This window comes from Carassius carassius, chromosome 11 (genome assembly GCF_963082965.1).
Source record: "Carassius carassius chromosome 11, fCarCar2.1, whole genome shotgun sequence".
In the NCBI taxonomy this organism is placed as follows: domain Eukaryota; kingdom Metazoa; phylum Chordata; class Actinopteri; order Cypriniformes; family Cyprinidae; genus Carassius; species Carassius carassius.
In genome coordinates, this window is record NC_081765.1 from 19729677 (window position 1) to 19748910 (window position 19234).

At 40.1% G+C, this 19234-nt stretch overlaps 1 protein-coding gene across 2 annotated transcripts in view; it reads right to left on the reverse strand.

The window, feature by feature from the left end:
- Positions 1-19234, reverse strand: part of LOC132152967 (Krueppel-like factor 7) — a 40314-nt gene that overhangs the window by 2103 nt on the left and 18977 nt on the right. For both annotated transcript variants that reach the window (XR_009436603.1, XM_059562012.1), the window contains exons 2-3: positions 8676-9285; positions 4609-4732 (exon numbers count right to left, since the gene is read on the reverse strand). Coding sequence is in view for 1 of the 2 variants with exons in the window: in XM_059562012.1 (XP_059417995.1) it covers positions 4609-4732; positions 8676-9285 (734 nt within the window). In the remaining variant the exon portion in view is untranslated. The remainder of the gene's footprint in view (positions 1-4608; positions 4733-8675; positions 9286-19234) is intronic.

Genomic DNA, 19234 nt, shown 5'->3' on the forward strand with positions numbered 1-19234 from the left:
CTGGCTTTATCCATTATGAATTAGTGAAGAGCCACTTATGTTAACTCTGGTTGCTTTTTCGATGGAAAGCAGCCAAGATGGAAATTGGGGTGGAAGGAGGATGTTCATCTACAGGTAGACACAGTTGGTTTTCAAATGAGTCATCTTGATGATTTTCTGTATTATATATCATTTAGTTGGTTCCTGTTTTGTTTGTGCTTTGCTTTGCAGAATTCTGTTCAAATCACAAATGTTTACAAATCAGTATTTTTACATTGTACCATTATTTTGGCATTCACAGTTCTTCCCTCATAAAAAACAAACAAACAAACATTATATCTATTATTGATGATTAAAAAAATTATGAATCCTAATGTGAAAAATGAAGGGAGAGAAATATTTCAAGATTCAAAGCCAATGAAAAAGTGAGTAGTTGCTGTTGCATTGTGTTGACATTATTTTCACAACAATCAAGCCCATATCCCCAACCATGACCTTCATCGCAGTAGCAGCTATGACAATTTTTCTTCATTTCTTATATTGTTTAATTTTAGCACAGCTGGACTGCAGTATTGACCAATCAACCTGGCAGTTGTATATTTTCTTTAGGTATGTGAATTTTTGGCAGAGTCTAATGACATTGTATATTACAATCAGTTAAAATTTTGTTTGTGATTTGCATCGATCTTGGTGTGACTAGGCTTTTAGGGGTGTATGTGTGTATCTGTCTGTCTGTGTACGTGTGTGTGTATGTGAAGTTTACAGGGCAAAGCGACTGGACAGATGGTCCTGTGACTCACTGTAAGTGGCTGCTACACCAGCTGGCACACCCTTAAATCTCATAACCCCTCCCCCACCGCTCACTCAACCCCTCTCAACACCCAACAGGGGGCTGTGCTTGATTAGGCAGTATTAATGATGCCCAGTACACTGGTGTGTGTGACTGTGAGACAGTATGACTGTGGCTGACTGTATTTACTATTAGACTGCCCATGGTTGTTGCTCCTCATAACTCAAACACGCATGCAGTCGGGGAAGTCGTGGCCTAATGGTTAGAGAGTCGGACTCGCAATCGAAGGGTTGTGAGTTCGAGTCTCGGGCCGGCAGGAATTGTGGGTGGGGGGAGTGCATGTACAGTGCTCTCTCCACCTTCAATACCACGACTTAGGTGCTCTTGAGCAAGGCACCGAACTGCTCCCCGGGCGCCGCAGCATAAACGGCTGCCCACTGCTCCGGGTGTGTGTTCACGGTGTGTGTGTGTTCACTGCTGTGTGTGCACTTTGGATGGGTTAAAAGCAGAGCACGAATTCTGAGTATGGGTCACCATACTTGGCTGTATGTCACGTCACTTTCACTTTCATTACACCTAGAAGAGAGAAATGACACAACTCATGCTATTCCAAACCTGGATGTCTTTCCTTTTATCTTTAAGAATGTTTAAACCTTTTTAATACACATTTATTCTTTATTAAAGTTACCTATTCATAAAGCTACCTTTTTTGAGTATTACTAGATTATATTACTATATTACTATTACTTCTACCACATTTTGAAAATGAGAACAAAAATGTTTTTATTACATTGAATAATTACATTGAGAACTTTTTTTCCTTATTCAAACTTGTATGGCTTCAGAAGACTTCACATACTGATGTAGTTAAGGTATATGGAGTCATTTTTGGAGCCATTGTTATTTTAGTATTATTTATATACTATTACAATATGTATTAACATTTTCAAATTGGCTTTTATTTTTATAATTAGCTTTCATTTATCTTTCTTTTAGTTTTAGTAATTTTAGTACATCAACTTAGTTATACAGTTTTGGAACAATATAAGGGTGAGTAAATGATGACAGAACATGTAATTTGAACATGTAAAAAGTCACTTCAAAAAGCATAGATAATTTAAGTGGAACTAAAAGGTTGTGGGTTTAGCCCTGCAAGGGTTAATCCTTCAACTATCACTGTAATGGCCTTGAGCAAGACTTTTAACCTCAGGTTGACCCAGAGAGACCATCTATGTAACTTAAGACGGTTGCAAATGTCTGGCACTATACCATAAATTGTAGAAGAAATGCTGCATTGTGTGATGATCTATTCTATTCTATTCTATTCTATTCTATTCTATTCTATTCTATTCTATTCTATGCTATAATAGCAACTGCAACTGCATTTGTTTAATAAGTAAATTCTATCCTATCCTATCCTATTCTATTCTATTCTATTCTATGCTATGCTATGCTATACTATGCTATAAGAGGGTTACCACATGTCTGCAACTGCTTTTGTTTAATAAGTTAACAAGTTAAATAAAGTCTGTATCTAACTATTCATCTCAATTGTAATGATACTATCACCATTTCACATGTTTGGCAGTACAGGTGGCAAACTGATCAGGAGGCTCAACTCTGTTACAGGACTCACCCTAAACTGACTGGAAGCAGTGCCAAAGAAGATCATTTGAAGATCATAATAGGCAATTTTGCACATCCTTTCAACAGGGTGCACTCTGAATCACCTTTAGCCCCTGGCCTTTTTCATCCAGATTCAACTGGGCATCCTTCCTTACATCAGACTGCATGGTATCGCCTCCTCCTGTCATTCCTACACATTAATCTTGATTGTTGTCCCAGTGAAGAGCAATAATGCTGCACAAGGTCAGTTTCAGATTCCAGCAGCATTGCTGTTCACACTTGTAATACTTTTTCCACTTTATATGTGCTCATAATGCAATGCACAACTAAAAATGGATGTGCCACCCAAAGAGATTCTTCAAGGTTTAGTATTAAAAGCAAGAAACAGGAGTGCTCAGTTTATAAATGCTTCCCTGGTAATGATGGGAATCTATGTGTGGGGGATTCATCGGTGGAGCTAAATTGCTTAAGCTAGACTCCAAATTCAGAAGATGCTCTTGTTTATACCTGACATTAGGGAGAAAGAATTGCCAGTGTAGATTTGCTTATCCAAGCTGGCTCCTGCTCCTTTTGTCAAGCAATAGCTGCCAAACACTGAGTAATGAGTGTAGGGACACAGATTTCCCCATGCCTTCCCCCAGAGAGTTCACGTGCTCTGCTGCGCCTGAGGGAAAATGTCGCTGTTCAGGTGTCAGCAGCAGTCTGCAGAACAGAGGCCTTCCCAGCCGTAACTCATCCACTGGGATCGGTGAGGCTTCATTGTGATGGAGCAGCAGAGAAATGTTCAATGGACAACTTTCTAAAGGCTGCAGTGAGGTTGGTTTGATGCCGACGTCGAGATAGGGAGCCGTGTCTAATTGTGCTTCCACCTGGAGCTGGCTCAGTGGGCACGCGGCCTCCACTGTGTAATTGCTGCCCACATGCCAGGCCCGAGTGACATCTTCCTAATACTGTCACCTGACAGGCTATCACTCTCTCTCCCCATGCTAATGCAAATCTCTATTTTTCTTTGCTGTTCCTGTGTCTCTTCACCTCTTTATCACCAATACACACACGCAAGCACATGTTCACCACATTGCTTCTGCATTGTGTGTGTGCCCTGAATTACATGGACAACCTAGAAATATGAAATATAAGGGTAATTAAAACTTGTGATTTCCTGACTTTTAAGGTGTGTGTTCTTTTTTGTGTTCATTATTTCCATGCCTTTCTCTATGTCTCATGTTTAATGCAACTGTGTTTATTGTATGTTCAGCTATGAAATATTTTGTTAGCAAGACATTTGTTCTTTGGGAGTGCAAATATTATGTTATTGTATCATGAAGAACATTCAGTGGTCAAAATGTATGGAAAATTTGTTTAAGTAATTAATGAGGTTGGTGAAAGTTAAAAGTACATACTTAAAGTATTTTGAACGGTTTCATTTTTTTTAAATTTCTTTAGACAAAATACATTTAATTTATCATTTATCCACAATAACATCAAAATAATTGTTGGCTTGTTGTATTGATCAGAATTGTAATATCAATTAATTTCTAATAGTATGAAAATTGTGGTTAGTTATTCTATAAAACATCCTACAAAAAATGCTTACTGTGTGCTGATGTTTCAGTATTCGGTCAAAAAAAACAAAACAAAACATCAAATATGCTGCGTCTCTCCGCTAGAGCCATACGTGCATCCATCTCATCTTGTTCCTCCCCAGCTCTTTAAAATTACTGTTGTATAACTCTCTTACTTTGGAATGCACACCCATGCCTTTAACTTCTTTTTCTCCCTGCACTTAAGCCACAGTGTGGGTATACGCTGTACTGATGGGAGGATGGAGGAAAGTGGAACAGAATGTGAGAATGAGATATTCGCAGTAATTTGGTAATGGGTATCACAGGACCAGACTGTGAATAAGTTATTCAGCAGGGAACTGGGCCTGCACTAAATTCCAATGAGCCCAATGCAGTACTGCTATGTGCGTGCCATCATAGAGAATTTGAGAAAATAAGAGCAAAAGGAGGGGGAGATAGGTTATTTTTAAGGGAGAGAGTTTAGTCTTGTGGTCTCATAACTTGAGGAATTTGTTTATGGGCGCTTGAGGACTGTGGACTAGTGTGCTTGAATGTGTGTGTGTGTGGGGATGTTAAAGAACTAAAAGGGGTTAAATATGTGCATACATTTATTGTGAGCAAGCTTTGCAGCTTTTGCAGTGTGTCTCTTACCTGTCGCAATGGTTGCACTTGAAAGGTTTGGCACCAGTGTGCTTGCGGTAGTGCCTCGTCAGTTCGTCGCTTCGTGCGAAACGCCATTCACAACCTTCCCAGGAGCATTTGTAAGGCTTCTCACCTGCATGCACAAACACACATCACTTAATCCCTGCTTCACCATTCACACACACCTGTTCACAGATGGTGCACCTCTGGAGTGAGGCAGCCGCTGTGCCACTGTAAGCACCATCAGCAGTTCCATTATATATCATTCATTACTGTTTCTCTCAATCACACATTCAAGCCAACCAATCAGATCGCTCACTTTATCTCCCAGTCGAACCATTGCATCTCTGTAGCACATACCTCCTGCATTCCTAGTCATCGACATTTGAAAAATGCTGCCTTCTCAGGCAATATATGGAGGTGATCATTTTCAGACACAGAAATTGATTCGATCAACGGTCATTTTCCATCTTTTCTTAAATCAAAGAGGGGCTGCCTAAATGTGCTCAGTCACCATAAGAGAACGAATTCATAACCCAAAGTCAAGTATGCAAAATGAAGCCATTTGTGCTAAATGTTCTCCACCCTCCCAGTGAGCTCTGAAATTCAAATGAAGTTAAACAGATAAGAAAGGAGATACCAATTGTTCCACACGCTGTACTTTTATGGCATAGATTTAAAATATGGCCTTGAGTGAGGGAGGAATCGGGATTCCAACCACCGAAGAGAGTGTCCCGGCACAGTTGCAGTGTTCCTGGGGAACAGCATGGGCTTCAGCCCGGGGCCTGGGTGGGAATGGGGAGGGTGTCGATGGCACTGATTCAGATCTGGAGGTGGTAATGATAATTGGGGTCTTAATGACACTTAATGGGAAACAATGCCATATTCACAGCACAAGAGCTGCTAGCTTCTCCAGCAAACAATGTGTGCACCAATCTTTCTAACTACAGTAAAGCTTCATTAATGTTGAAGTTGCCCAATTGGAAATAGCTTTTCACTGAATTGATACCGACCATGGTTCTAAACTAGGATCACCACCAAGTTGGGAATTTATTTCTTAAATGAAAATACATGATATTAGGTTACGTTTAATCGTTGCGTTAGGTTTAGTTAGTTGCATTATGTTTTTCAAGACACGATGTTAGCTTGACAAAGTCTTGTCTGAAAGTTTCATATATTTATTACATTTTTTACAGTCAGTCAGACAAAGTAGGTAGGTTGCTCGGGCATTATGAGTGGTTGTTCAGGCATTACTAGGAGGCTGCTCAGATTTTCTAAGTGGTTTCTATTGCATTTCTATGGTGTTTGTAGTTTATTGCTAAGATGGCCTTGGATAGGAAGTTCAGACAGATAGACAAATGGCTATACAGATAGATGGACGCACAGATGGATAAATAGACAGAGGGCTAGATTTTTGGTTCTTGATTATTGAAAATTAATAAGTCTTAAAAAAATCTTACTAAACCAATTTACTTGAAAGACCATACTAACCAGTCTAAACTACTCTTGACCAGCATAAAAGTTCATTCTGTTCTATGCTAGTCTTTCGGGAAGAATGTGCCTGGACCTCCATGACTGTATCTGGACACTGGCAAAGAAAATCGTAGAGAGGAATGGAAATGATTACAGGCTGTTATTTTCCTTTTTCCTTTTCTTTTCCTTTTTTTTTTGTAAGGAAAATATGACCCAATAAGAGGTGGAGAATGTGGAAGGTATTCTCTTTTGCAATATTTCATATCCCAAAAATGAAATCAAAGTCTTTTTATCTATTTATTCCATCTTGGTTTTTAGTTTTATGATGCAAGATGAGGTAAAGGATGACATAACGGCGGGTTTACCACTACATCGCTAGGTCGGTCCTGGAATTCTCTTATGATGCAAGACAAAGTAAAGAATGACATGGCAGCGGGGATGAGGAAAACGTCTCCAAGACGTCTGACCAGTTCCTCTTTCCATCTCCCATAGACATATTTCTTGACTTTCAAAGACAGAGAAGAGGATTTTTAAATGTAATACAATGTGCTTGGCTTTTTTTTCGACTAGTTCACCTCGGGGAATACTGCAAATAAGTAGCATGTCTTCTTTGACATCTCATCTTTCTTTGCCAGGCAAGACGCGCATAGACAAACAGCAGGTCAAAGTGCCTTGAGGTTTATTTTATTATGTTTGCCTGTCCTTGAGCTCTTTCAATTTATAAAATCAGTTGGAGAAAATATCGCCACATCTGCTCTCATGTCTGTGACTGCTACAAGTGCACAGAAAGAGCATATCTGTGTCATTTGGAGAGTGGCGGGGCCGCAGGTGCGAGACGGCAAACGTTTTGCACTACATTCACAATAATTGGCCAAAGACCCCCTCATGCTCGCTCTCTCCTTATGCCGTAGCCCACTTACTCCCCCTCCTCTTGTCTGACAGCAGCGAGGCAAGGCTTGGACCTGCAACCATGGCAACCATAACACAGGCCAATTATAACTTGGAGAGTCAAAGATGCAAAATGGAGTCGCCTAGCAACCAGCCAAGAGAGGTAGAGAGAGTGTTAAAAGGAGAGAAAGGAGAGAGCAAGAGCCATCCAGTCGGTATGCAACCTATGGACACTCCGCAATACCAACCAATTATTGCTTGCTTTTGATATGCATGATGTAGTTGCCTGGCAACCCCAACTGTACCCAAAGAGAGTAGGTGAAAGGGAGGATTGATTTGGCATATTGGAGCTTCAATTGGTATCTACAGCCACAAATAATCAACCTATTACAGTTTTTTGATACAGTCTCCTAGCAACGAGCCCCCTCCAAAACAGCAAGCTCCTTCCCTAGCACCAGTGTCACACTAGGTGTGTATGGTGCGGTTAATTACATTTCCTCAGGACAGAGTGGTGGTAAGCTATTATTGTCTCTGAAGTTTAGATTTCAGAGGTAGGGCCTAGTGCCCAATTATCATCCATTTATTTTGTCTTCTCCAGTGGCTCATTCTAACCCACTTTTACTCTCCAAATCCCATTCAGGGATGTGCCGTTAACTTCAGCAAACACTGTCGACAAGGCAAAGCAGGATCATGTCATTAGGCTCCACAGCTGCTCTACAAATATATGAGCATAAATGATTGAGTTTGAATGTGAAAAATCACCAATAAAATAAGTGGTGGTTAATGTGTGCTGATAGCAGATTTACACGTTTTCATATCTGACCTTTCATGAACTACTGATTTGTTAATTGTCCTATAAATGTTCAGATGTTAAAGGTATCAGTCAGTTTGTTTATTATTATTATTATTATTATATATAAGTTAGCTTAAAATATGCAGTTTGGAAAAAAGTTGTATGTATGTCTTATGTTTACAAAATTTAGAAACATTCTAATTCACTTTTTAGAGTTTTGAATGCTCCTGAACGAAAATATTAGTGTAGGGTCCTGTAGCATGTACGCGGCCCTTAAATCCTGTTGAAATATTAATCTCCCTGTTTTAGTAATCTATTGAAATAAAAACCAACAAAAAACAAAAACAGGATTAAACCAATTGAAAGAATAATTCTGTCTTTAATAAACACATAATGTGATGAGCCAGCAAGCCAAAATGTCTCTTTTGGGTTTTATTTTCCCCTTTATTTTTTTTATTTTATATTATTTTATTTTTTAGAATCAGCCCAAAAGTAATTAGCATCACCAGTGCTCACAGGAACCTGCCGAGTCAACAGCTGGCCACAGGGACCAGATACGCTGCATTGAGGACACTGTCACAGTAGGTTTCGGGGCCACGGCAGAGTGCAACACGCTCTCAGGTTCAGCGAGAGGGCAGAAACGACGGCACCGGAGCATGCAAGCCCGAATTAGCTGGGAAACGAGATTTAGCTCAGTCAGTCTATCAATCATCTTGCAATTACTGACTGCACTGGCAGGTTTTTGAATGGTGTGGCTGGGTTCATTTTAGTCTGAGATTAAGGTGCAGGAGAGAGAAAATCAGCTACCTTGCTGTAGGGTTGTGCTGCAAAAATCGAGTTTTCTCCAGGAAAGTAAAAAATGCTACATGTGATGCTAAATGCTAAAATAAAAACATATGATATCACTGGTGCAGGTAATCACCTGTATGTGTCCTCTGGTGTGCCTTTAGGTGGGAGCTTTTTGTGTAAACCTTCCTACAGCCATTAAACTGGCAACGATGGACCCTCTTTTTGTTCTCCGGAATGTCCCCTCCGCCTACTGTTCCTAGTCCTCCCTCTCCGTCACTCTGTGTGCCGCGGTTTGGTGGTGAAGGTAGCGAATGTGTCGCCACCAGCTTTGCTGCTCCAAGACCGACTTTCTTGGCCACTAATTTCAGTGTGAGCGTGCCATCAGCTGTGGCGGTAAGAGTCTGCGTAGGCTTGACAAGATGGCGTCCCAATTCCGGAGAGGAAGGTGGAGTGAGGGACGTGACTGCGTTTAGCTGGGCGGGATTAACCCCTCCGCTGGCTTCTTTCAGCCCTGCCTCGGAATTCTTGGTGTTGGCTGGGGCATGAAGGTTTTTGGGTAGGGATACAAGCAGAGGTGGCAGGCTGGGCTCATCAGATAAACTGGGCAGCAGGGGATCCAGCAGGTCCTCGTCGGTATCTCCCTTCATGAAGGCTGGCGTAAGGAGGCAGTCGAGCTCCTCGTCGAAGAGCTCCGAAAGCCTTTTGGGCTCCGTCTGTAGGTACCTCTCCAGTTCCAGACATGTCTGCAGGAGAAACAGAAATGCATAAACGTAAGACAATAAGCTTCAGAATACTCTTTAAGTCCAGTGAAGTTTAAAGAGGGAATGCTAACCATCTGAAAAAACACTTCTGGTTACAGCTGAATGTGCTACAACAAAATATCTAGTTGGGATTGGTTCAGTCGGTCACACTATGGAAGGTGTAAATGACTAGATATGCTACATAGAGAGTTTTGGAAAGAAACATTTTGAAGTCAGCCAGGGGGAAAGATTTTCTGGAAGAGAAACTGAATATCCGTGGAATTATTTCACTTTGCTGTGGTTGAGGGAGCAATATTTATCCATGTAGCATAGTGCTTGTCGTACGGTTCTTATTGAGTGAGAAATTATGGTTTTATTACTTAAGATACCTTTCCCCTCACTCAGGTTTTTCCTCTGATGAATACTTTGGCAGGCAGAGGGAGAACAGAAAAGAAAGACAGCACTATCATGGCTCACTGACTGCTCACTCAGCAGTTTTTTTTTCAGTGGTTTAACATTATTGTTCCCCAGTCACAGTGGCCAGTTTGGATATTAAAGAGTTCTGTTCACTGTTGCAATAAAAGCACTTTGACAGTCAAACAGCAGTAGAGTAAACCTTCCAACTCTTTACTTCATGCCAGCAGTAAATTACCGTCCGGTAGCTGTGCATGCCCTCTCTTTACTTATTCTGTCATCTTCTTTACCTCAGACCTAAATAAATCGTCCAAAAAGAAGATTTTGCATAGCATCTGTTTTCTGCTGATAAGCTGCACTTTTTACGGAATTTTACTGAACTGAAATATGCATACTCATGGAGTTTTTAAACTGGTGTCTGGGGGCCTCTAGGGGGTCTGAAACAAATTCTAATTGTAGATATAGATTTTTAACAGTAAGAACAACAACAAATCTACATAACATATATATATATATATATATATATATATATATATATATATATATATATATATATACAGTTTTCATCAAACAGTTTGAAAACCTGTGCATCCAGGACTTTCTTAGAAATTACAGTTTAAAACCTAATACAGAACAGAAGTGTTAGAAACAGTATCAGATGATTTCAGTGACATATTGACCATTCAATTAACCTAAAGACAAATGGTTCCTGTGCATTTTCACTGACCTCACTGGTGACACACACACAAAAAAATTATGCTATAGCTACAATTGCATGTTATGCAATACAGTAGAGCCTTCAACAAAGACTAAAATAACTGAAATGCAGTCCACTGCAGCATCTACAATTTACCACTGCAAGCTCTCCCTGTGAGATCTGTGTTCATTTATGATTCTGAGCACTACCTGGAAAGTGCATGAATTATCCATAAACTGAAGCTTTTTTAGCTATGTTTTAGCGAACAGGAATTTTAGCAACTGAGACAGATCATGCACCTCTGGAATTATTCCATTCCTGTGCATTTTGTATGCCTTATTACTTTAATAGATGCCCTGAGGACATACCCAACCTGCCTTGATAAGCACAGAGCAGCATACAAATAAATTCTCTATGTCATGCAGCTTAAAGCAACATGCTATTGAGAGATGACAGAGGGTTAAAAGAGCTTGGCATAACCACACTATATTTTCACATGCATCTGTGCAACCACATAAAAAAATAAAATAAATAAAAAATAAAGAAAATGTAGATGAGGTGAATCAACTTTTTTGTACAAGCTGCTAGTGTAAAAAAAAGCCCCTTCATACCCTGCGTATATTGTGCGCACTGAGCTCCATACATTATAAATGCAGTGCCAGGGGGTTCACAGGCAGCACTAAGAGGCAATGTCAGACAAAGAGCGGGCAGAGAGAGGCGAGGGGTAGAATCGCAAAACTGTTATTAGCAAATGTGGAAGCAGTCCAAGTTAGACACAAAGGGGAAATTATCGCCAATCTCAAGAGTCGGTTCCTCTCATGGTCTCCGCTCTCTGCTTGGATAATAAAGTCAGCACATTATGTTAACTAATGTGTTTATATCTCCACACCCTCATCTAACAAAACAGACCCTTCTCTATTTTGGGGGTTGAAATTATGATGATTTTTCGCTCATACAAATAGATTTTAATTAAGCATTTTGGCTTCCATGAGATGTTGTTTGAAGTTCTACCTCTTGATGCAAAACTAATCTCTCCTGCGCTCCTCTCTCTCTCTCTCTCTCTCTCTCTCACTCTTCTTACACAGCATGCGCTGATGACTAATTAGCCACTCAAACGACCCAGCAAAGAGAGGCTCTTTATTCAGTTAATTTGCTGATGAGAAGCCTAAGTGTGTATGTGTGCATCTGTGTGCTTGTATGTGTGTAAGAAGTAGTGGCTAAGAAAAACACTTGAGTTAAAAGTGCCATATTTATATATTTATTTCACTTTTTTTTAGGACTGTAGGAAGCTCTGCTGCAAAAATGTTTTTTAGGGTCTAATGCAATACATTTTTCATCCCTGATGGAAAATACATTTTAAACCAGCAAGCATGTGCTTAGCTGATTTCCCAGCCTGCACTGCATTTGGGGTTTGGTTGGTTTAGCAGGTCGCCATGCTGATCCTCTAGGATGACCAACTGAAAAGTTTCCCAAATCCCTTTAAAACCAGCAAACAGGCTGGCTAAACTTACACTAGCAAACCAACATAGGCTAGTTTAAGATGTTTTATTTTTAATTTTTTTTTAGCAAGAACAGGAGAATCGCAGTAAGTTCCATCCATGTACTGATGTTTCAAAGAACCCAGTAAAGCTTCACTTTTCCTCTATTTCCACCAATGTGCTGATCTGAAAGACCTATAATGTAACATCAATTAACTTTTTTTTAAACCCTAGTCAGCACGAGAACCATTTATATTTCAAAGGAACCCAAGAAAATTGTCCTTTGATGTATGTTAAAGATTGTATGTCATGCAAAAATATGAACAGGCCAGTTGTAGCTTCCTGCAAAACCTGTCCTCGACTCTGGCAATGTTTTGTTCAGTAGAGCAAAGGCATTGTCAATGATCTGGTGATGAAAGCTCTCTATAATATGCCATCATTCCATACCCTGCAGTGTTAATAGCAATTTCCCAGGGTGCTGTGATTCCACCATGGCCAGTAGCTCTTTTACGACCATAACATTCCCTTGTAAGACTGAATATGCGTCCTTCCTGTATTGAAGGGCTTTTAGCCTGTTTGCACACCAAGTTCATTTATCTATATTATTTCAAGTATTTTTTAGGGATCTGGTATGGCTCCTGCACGATTACCTCCGTAATGACACAGCAATTACCCAGGACCCCTTAGAGACAATTTGTGCCAAGTGACACAAACTCGCCATCAACCTCAAGAAATGTTTTGAAATTTTATAGCCCATAAGGACCTCCCTCCAGGATCTGTCTATCTAAGCACCTAGAGAGATACCGAGCCGCTTGCAAATTTGCAGTCAAAGGCATATCCTATCTGTCCCGATGACATATAAACCATCATCACAGCAGGGTGGACACCAGAGTCATCTGAGGCCCTCACCGTCATGGATAGGATTTCACGGATCTTGCACGCCTTTTCAACTGCTCTCTCTATTTGGTTCCTGCACCTCGCCGGCTGAGCTCAGGGAAGGGAGCTGTCACTGCTGTCCTGTTGTTGGAGTGCAGGGGTGAGTAATGGTGGGGAGGCTGACAAGGGTCCAGGGAGGGGGGAAGTGAGTGTGGAAGAAAACAGCTGTCAAACACACACACACTAGAGTGAAGCTTGAATCTCTTCACTTCATCTACTGTCATCTTCCCTTCCCCCTGCACTCCCGCTCCTGGACTCCTGACATTTAGACAATACAGTTACAGCATGGGGCTCTGCACAGTTTGTAATTTACTGCAGACCTCGGTGTGCATGTTGCGAATGGCCAGTTGATAAGTGGCCATAAAACCAATGAACTACACTCTCTTACAAGCAGACATCCTAACAAAAGGCCCAACAAAAGCATGAAAAAGAGTCTCAGTAAAGCAGTTAATAACCAATAGAAGAGCTCTTATGTGAAAGGTAAACATCAGTGTGGTACGATCCTGAGCAGCAACCACACCTCCTTTTGATCTCGCTCATGATTCTCCACATCAAAGCAAGCGCAGTCAATAAACGGACGCTTCCATTGCAACCTCACTTTCACAAAAGAGATGTCAGCAACTTGTTAGGAGTCTGCCGAGACACGATTGCATCTGAAATCGTAGCCCTAGCCTTCCCAAAACCCATCACTCTCAATAAACTGCAACATTTGGACTACAAACGATCCATGTGGCTAGCAATAGCACCCGACGCCTGCAGAAATACATTTGTATACTACTCAACAATAAGTGTCCTATTTATTCATTTAAAATTTCAATTCATTTAATTCTATTTATTAATAAAAAAAATATTATTAAAATATTAAATATATATATATATATATATATTTAAATTCATTCATGTAATGAATTCTGAATATACCTCTTTTATTATGAGTGTTTTTTTATTTTTCTTATTTTACTGGGTTACATAACATGGTATTCTTAGAAAAACTTAACTGAAACTTTTCTTGAAAATACGTTTTTTTTTTACCACATTAAACCAACATGAATACAAACAGCTAATTTTAAGGAACTTGGCACATTTATTTTAACTAGTTTTTTTTTTTTTTCAGTGTTTTATTGTGGACACATACATCACTTACCCCTAACCCTACACAAATAAAGGAAATCCAACTACTTCCACTGGCCTCCATCCACTTCTACTGTTCTTCTACTAACTACTACCTACAGCAGACTCGCCCCTTGGCCCCCTCCTATGAAATTTTAATCAGTGGTCTGTGATGGAGTGACTTTTAGCCGACTCTCCCGCTGTGTAATAGCCCTCCTTTTTCCCTGTTTCTGCACCTGTGTCATCTCTCCCTACCCCCTCCTTCACTTCAGCCTCCCCCTTTTTTGCCAAAACGGTGGGCTCCTCTGAACACACACATGCACACACAGACGTTCTCAAACACAGTGAGGCAATTAGCAACCGGGCGCCACTCCTTGGTCCCCACTGCCCCACTTCGGCCTAGTCAGTCTGATAAACACAGATTATAAAATGAATCAATGGCACGGACACGTGGGAGATAAATGCTAACAGCTGTTAGCAGGGACAAGACAGATATGCTCTTTTAATTTGGGCGGATAATTTAATCCCATTTCCCTTGGCCCTTGGCCACTGTTGCAGTGGATGGAAGCTCGTTGCAGGTCGTTTGTCAAGTCAGGGTCCCTGTCTTCCGATCTGCAGCATTTGTTTGCTGAGGAAAAAGCTGTAAGTTGGAGGATACGAGAAAAATGTTTTACTTATAGCAGGCTGAGAATGTCTTGCAATTCAGCCTCCAGTTTGAGAGTGCATTTACACCCTTTATGATCAGATGCTTTCAGCTTATCTGTGTTCGAGCAGCAGAAAAGGATCTTGAAAAATTTGTAATTTTAGTAAAAAGTATGCTTGAAAGCCATGGCAAAACCATTTCTCTTTCTTCAGTGACATGCTAATGAGCACCTGCCACCAATTTCTCCACTTCTGCTTTTGCTGCATTGCTGAAGAGTAGGCTGAGATGGGTTATATGGATTGGAGCTGACTATCTGTCATCAGGATAATGCTGGTAATGTGTTAAGAATTATCAATTTTAAAGATCACTAATATCATGCCTCTGACAAAGAGAGAATAATGCAGCTCTTCCCATGCCAAAATCCAGAGCTACCCTAAAATACTGGGGGGAAAAATAGCCCAATTAAGGATGGTGTCCTATTAGCGAGTTGGCAAAACTGGACACTCGGTGACGAATGGGCCATTACAAATAAGCCAGAGGCTCTGGTAGCCCGACTGCCTGAATGTTTTTAGGGCTAGATTCACTGAGCAGCTATTTACTGAGAAAACCTCTGCCCCAGATTTCCCCCGGAGAAAATGACTTGGTTTTGTGTCCTGCATTTACATATAGGTTTCATTATTGTTGTTGTTGCCTGGGAACCAGATGATATTTAAATCCCTCGTGTACATCTGCAAATGTAACTTGCATGGCTTGTCAGGGAGGCATTCTGCACAAACAAAAAGCCAGCTTCGGTAGGCTTACGCTGCAAATGCATCTTCACAAGCTTGTCATCAAGTTGTTCAAAACCACCTCTGCAATACACGGGGTCGTACTTTAAGAAACAACACAACTTGATTACAAACAAGTGCTTTTCATATAACAGCAGTCTAGTTATTAATTATGGCATCTGAAATTGTACATCCTAATTGGAAATTATAATTTACAGTCAACATTTCAAAGCTGGAGTTATGCTGAGTAAAACCTGACTTCAAAAGCTGGGTCTTGATCCACAAATGTTTCTAAAAATGCTGGATGGAACTGCCAAAATAAATATATAAATCACTCGAGGTTAATATTGTGTGTGTTTTGTGAGACCTGCGCATAAACTGTGTACATATTTACTGAATAAATGCTTAAATGTGCATTAAAACACATAACATGATTATTGACTACTACCTCCCAGAACTGTCTGGGATTCTGTTGCTTCCAGACATCTGTCACCCATTACTAGCAAACGTCGTCAACATAGGGATGCATGATATCAGTATATCATGTCATATTATATCAAGAGATTTTTTTATTTTTATCAGTTCGTAAGTACTGGACATTTAATACTGCATGCTCACTTGCCCTGGTTTTCATTTTGACTGACCTTTAAAGAAATCTAACACTCATTTAAAGTGTGTAAATGCATTAGCTTCTGGCTTCTCTGCTGTAGACAGATGCACAAGCTTTTTTCTTCTTTGTCTAGTGGCCTGTCTGCCTGCCAAACCTGTGAAGGAGTACGTGTCTGAGTGCTCTGTTATGTAATGACTGCTATTGCCTAATACAAAGACACTGGCTGCAGTTTAAATCATTATGTCTTGAATATCTGTGTACCGAACTTGACCTTGGTCTAATGTGTACTTAGAATAATTGAATCACTGGCCTGGTCCCAGCATCTAGAATATATTGTATCCACATTTATTTTACACATAACAAATTTGACAGGAGCAGCCAGGACAAAGTCATATTTCAGGAAGCCAAACACGCTTGTATTAATACTGTCATTTTCAACCACATCTTTTTACCTCATTACAATTCTTTGACCCAGAAGAAAACATGTGGTATCTGTGCTGCTTAATGCTCTGTTCATCTGTCTGGCTCATTTTTATCATGTTTCCAATCTTGGATTATTATATATTGATGGAGGTAATGTCTGGAGCTGTTTGCATGATGTGGCTTTTGTTTGTCGCTCCTGTTGAGTCATTTTTTTTCTCGTCTCAGCATGTTCACATCTGTTCAGAAACAATATTACATGACTCCACTGAGGAATCAGATACTTGTCACAGGATTGCTTCTAAGTGCTTGCACTGTTCCTCTTCTCAAACCATAAAAAGCACCATGCAAATACAATGTAAGGATAATGCTGCTGAGCATAATGGTCGTACAGAGCGCTCTCTAGAAAGGCTAAGCTTGGCTTTGGGTTTCAGATTAGTGTACACTCCATGTACTCATTACTGTGTGTCAATATTTACACTCGCACACAAAGCTAATTACATATTGACCATGTAATACGATTTGCAAATTTGTTTTGAAATCCTCATCCTTTCCCTGCCTTCCATTTTCCTTCCTAGTCTTCCTTCTTGCATTTGCAGCTGCATCTTGTGTGAGAGTGGGCCTCTCCAGTGCTGTTCCTGCTCCTGTGTCTCTCTTTGGCTTGTAAACACAGACCGGCTCCTCTGGGAAATGAGAGGAAGCAGACAGACAGGAACTCAGCCAGAGATGAACACAACAGGCTTGGCAGCAGTTTCCATAGCAGCCACATTGTTGGGTTTTAAAATTTGAAAAGACAGCAGGACACTGGTTTGGGACGTTATTGGGAGTGCAGCCTGTATCAGAAAGACACATTTTCCTGTTTCCATTATCAAGTAAGAGCAAGAACAGTGGGACCAGAGTCTTGGGAGGCACTGAAGTGTAGAACGTCCAAGTGACTGGATGGCAGAAATGACACAAATTGACAAAAAACATGAGGTTATCTTATTTTCTCATTTTCTTCATCTCCAAAATCCCTAGGTAATGCCTGGAGCTGAGAGTTGAGACTCAACAAGATCTAAAATGGACTTGGACTCTGTGCCAGAAACTTGTGAACATATCTGCTGGCCAAATATTTAGTTACATTTCTTTGCACTGAATAGCAAGGCTTTAGTCATCTCGGACTGTCGCTGCAGTCACCTAACCATCTTTGGTGAGAAAATACAAGCTAATAAAAATATTTGGCAGATATGTTGTCTAGTGAAGGAGTGCAGGGATAAAAAGCATTCATTAGCCTTACTTGTGGACAAGTTTATCCCCGTTGACAGCTCTTGGCGGAACATTAGGGCCCTGATCAGGATCATGACATAACGGAGACAGCTTTATTATGACAAGAACACTTGTGAGGTCAGGAACAGGAAATACGCACCCGTAGCCGTCCACTCCATCAAAACAACTGCCAATATCACTGAGCTTTTTCTCTACAGACACATGGCCCATTTCTCCACAATACGTAAAGTTAGCATGCATGTAATGCGAAACAAAGAGCAATGCTAATCATGCAAGATAACAACCAAACATTATCTTTGCACTGTACCCTTAGAGGGAGGATTACTTTACAGATGAATGCTACTACAAGAAGTGTTATTGAGAGAATTATGACACACCTAGCACCAAGGATCAACAAGCCAGCATTGACTTGTAAGTATATAGAGTTATATTTTCAATTGTTGTCCAGTGCAAACTCTCTTTGGACACCAGCTAACTAAATTATTGCATGATACTGCATTCTAGGCCAGGCCAGAACATGGGCACTAGATCAGCCATTAATTTGACTGTTGTTGTCTACTTGATCTTCTTCAGTTGATAGGACACTTCCAATAATTTAGGATTGACAGTGGAAGTGTTTGCCTACTTCTCCATCTGCATCCAGCCTCACAAGGAGATTTTAAGTCTGACATGGTGCAGCTGCAGCTAATGAATACCTCCATTTAAAGATGGAAGAGGCGGCTTGGGTGCCAGTCAGCCTTTGGGTGTGCTTGCGTGGGGCTGCTGAGAGCTATTTCTGTGTACACAAACAGTGGTTTTGCTTTTAAAGTATTGTGAGAATTCAGTTACAAAGGTCACAAAAGGGACAAAGAAGCTGTGAAGGAACAGAAAAGGCATTATGGCATCTCTCAATAACTTCTTCAGCAAAGCATTGTAGAGGACATAATGTGACCTTGATCGTGTTCCCAAATGAACAAAGTTACAATTAACTCTTTGTAAACTCTGTGTAGAACACCTGACGAATTTGTACTGGGGAGAGGCGCACAGATTAAGTCACTGTGTTACAATGTGAAGTCTACGAGTCCACAAAGTATTTGGGTAAACAAGCTTGGTATTTTAAAGATTATGGATTCATTTTTAACTATAACCAGACTGTATGTCGTGATCTAGTTATTTGTCCTTGCTTTTCGGTCATTGTTATTTTTATTTATTTATTTAATTATTTATACATTTGTAGTAATAATCTATAAAAAAATTTTTTTAGAAAAATTTACATTTACTATTTATTGGATCTGGAAAGTAATATATACTAGGGGGAAGTCATTTTTCTTGCCAACATTGCATATTGTTTTATTTTAATAATATTTTTTGCTTATTTAATTTTTTAGATTAAGTTTTAGCAATATGGCCAATATTTAACCCAAGAGTGCTTTCCCTTTCTACTGCACGTTAGACAGCAGAGCTGTTTTTAATTCAAACTATACTTTACATAGAACATAATTTTTTCAATCCATATAAAATAATATGTTGTGAAATATAATCTGTCATTCACAAACTTTAGTGTTTTAACTTTTCTTTTAACATAGATTTAAACAGTTGGACATTAGATAATTTTTGGCCATAATTAACAGA